Source organism: Sardina pilchardus, chromosome 12 (genome assembly GCF_963854185.1).
Source record: "Sardina pilchardus chromosome 12, fSarPil1.1, whole genome shotgun sequence".
Classification (NCBI taxonomy): domain Eukaryota; kingdom Metazoa; phylum Chordata; class Actinopteri; order Clupeiformes; family Clupeidae; genus Sardina; species Sardina pilchardus.
Genome location: NC_085005.1, coordinates 17122856 through 17125355, shown reverse-complemented (window position 1 = coordinate 17125355; position 2500 = coordinate 17122856). Strand labels below are relative to the sequence as shown.

At 39.7% G+C, this 2500-nt stretch overlaps 1 protein-coding gene across 2 annotated transcripts in view; it reads left to right on the top strand.

The window, feature by feature from the left end:
• The window catches only part of wasf1 (WASP family member 1), a 59012-nt gene that overhangs the window by 29724 nt on the left and 26788 nt on the right, over window positions 1-2500 (top strand). For both annotated transcript variants that reach the window (XM_062550206.1, XM_062550205.1), the window contains exon 2: window positions 595-795. In XM_062550206.1, the coding sequence (XP_062406190.1) occupies window positions 663-795 (133 nt within the window). In that variant the 5' untranslated portion in view covers window positions 595-662. The remainder of the gene's footprint in view (window positions 1-594; window positions 796-2500) is intronic.

The following is a 2500-nucleotide window of genomic DNA, read 5'->3' as shown; positions in this document are numbered from 1 at the left end:
CTGTTGACTACAATTTATGGCGAAGGATAGGGGCTGGGTTTGGTGAAAGTAATGCTCAGTAATTGTTCAACAACAATTTTACATACTGAACTTTACCCCTGGTTGTCTCTGTGGGCAGTTTATGTGTTATCAGTATTTATTTTGTATTTAGTTAACTGATACACTGTACTTTGACACACAGAGACAGGAGCAAGCTAGAGACTCCAGTAATAAAGAGTGATTATAGTAGCATATTTACTACCGTAATTTCCCGACTATTAGTCACGGCTCATACATTGATTTTGCAAAATTTCTTCAGCTATGAGGTTAATACACAGAGGGAGGGAACAGTAGATATATGGTTTTGTTTATTTTAGCTTGCATAAAACACTGTCCTGCAGCTTATAAACAATGTGGCTTACTGTATATGCGGGATATTACTGTACATAAATGTTCTTTATATAGCATCTTGGTCGATATGTTTCGTTAGATATTTTATCTGTAAGGATGGAGACAGAACATCATCCATCACATTTCTTTAGCTTTGAAGATGCGAAGTTGTGTGTCTGTGTATTAACCCCAATGTAATGTTATGTGCTTCTCCTTTCTCTGCAGGTGTGTGTGTGAGTGTGTGAGTGTGTGTGTGTGAGTGTGTGTGTGTGTGTGTGTGTGTGTGTGCCAGGATGCCGCTGGTGAAGCGTAGCATCGAGCCCCGGCACCTGTGCCACACAGTGCTGCCCCGTGGCATCAAGAACGAGCTAGAATGTGTGACCAACATCTCGCTCGCCAACGTCATCCGGCAGCTCAGCAGCCTCAGTGAGTAGTGTGTGTGTGTGTGTGTGTGTGTTATTCTTAAATATTAGGGCTGAAACGATTACTCAAGTGATTTTAATCATTTGACAACAATCATGTGCGTCGGAGCTATTATACGAGAGTGAGACAGGACCCACCCACTTTTTGATATTATTATTGTGAACACTTACTTTGTCTTACTCTTTGGATTTGGACTGAAATAAGAACGTTAGGGTCCAAATAACAAAAGAATCATGAACCAATTTCAAATTCATTATAGGATAAGTTAAGTTGTTTCACGTAGCATAATTAAACTTGGAAAAAGTGGATGGGGCAGCACAATACCACAGTAACATTAGGCCGAATGTAAAGATAATGCACAATACCACAGTAACATCAGGCTAAATGTAAAGATAATGCACAATACCACAGTAGCATCAGGCTAAATATCAAGATAATGCACAATACCACAGTAACATCAGGCTAAATGTAAACTAAAGATAATGCACAATACCACAGTAACATCAGGCTAAATGTAAAGATAATGCACAATACCACAGTAACATCAGGCTAAATGTAAAGATAATACACAATACCACGGTAACATTAGGCCAAATGTAAAGATAATGCACAATACCACGGTAACATTAGTAAAGATGATGCACAATTATACCACAGTAACATTAGTAAAGATAATGGTGCCCTATTCTCCTCTATTCCATCATCAGCACACTGACTGTTGATAGTGTTTGAGAGCAAAAGCTTTTCTCTGCCAACTAGACATGCTATTACCTGCAAACAGTCAACAGATCAATATGCTGGCTTGCCTGTTACATCTCATAGCCTAAATGATGTCTCAGAGATGCACTCAAAAAGTCACAACTGAACGTGTCAAGCGGTGCAAAGTGTCTCTTGCATTGTCAATGCGTGCCCATATTGAGTAATGTTGCAGGACAACCACATAACTGGTTCCCATTTGTTCCGATTGGATGACTTAAAGTTATCAATGTTATGATCAAAGATCTTAGAGTGGCACCTGGCACCTAGCACCTGGCACAGATTATTAATTAAATATATTTTTTAATCGTTTTGCTTAAAGCGATTTGGCAACTTGTTGCAGGGCAATCACATGCTATAACCAGTTCCAAAGTGTTCCAGTTGCATGATTAAAGTTCTTAAGAAACTTGAGGTTGGTGTGAGTGTCAGCAACGTGCAGGTAAATTATTAAGTCAGCACCAGCCAGAGGCTGCATTCATTGTTTAGTATTTTGTATTTTGATACACTTTCAACAAAATAAAAAGATTGTTGTATCTTTTTTTTTTTTTAAGTATATTTTTTGGCCTTTTATGCCTTTAATGATAGAATAGTAGAGAGAGACAGGAAGTGAGTGGGAGAGAGCGTTGGGGTGGGATCCGGAAAGGACCACGGGGCGGGAATCGAACCCGGGTCGCCGGTGTGCGGTGCAGGTGCCCCAGCCAGTCATGCCACGGCTGGGGCCAAGATTGTTGTATCTTAAGTGTTTCAAATTTTGTATTTGAAATACTTAAATACATGTATCAGAAATACTGCCTCTCCAAGGCTGTTGGCTGCAGCAACTCAAACTAGGTAGTACCGATTTTTCTGTGTTTGTGTTTTGTGTTTAAATGTCAATTTTGATCCAATTTGACCACTTTGCTATGTTGCCCACCTAAAATTTCGACCAGCCCACCCAAATGTAGTAGGCTAAAAC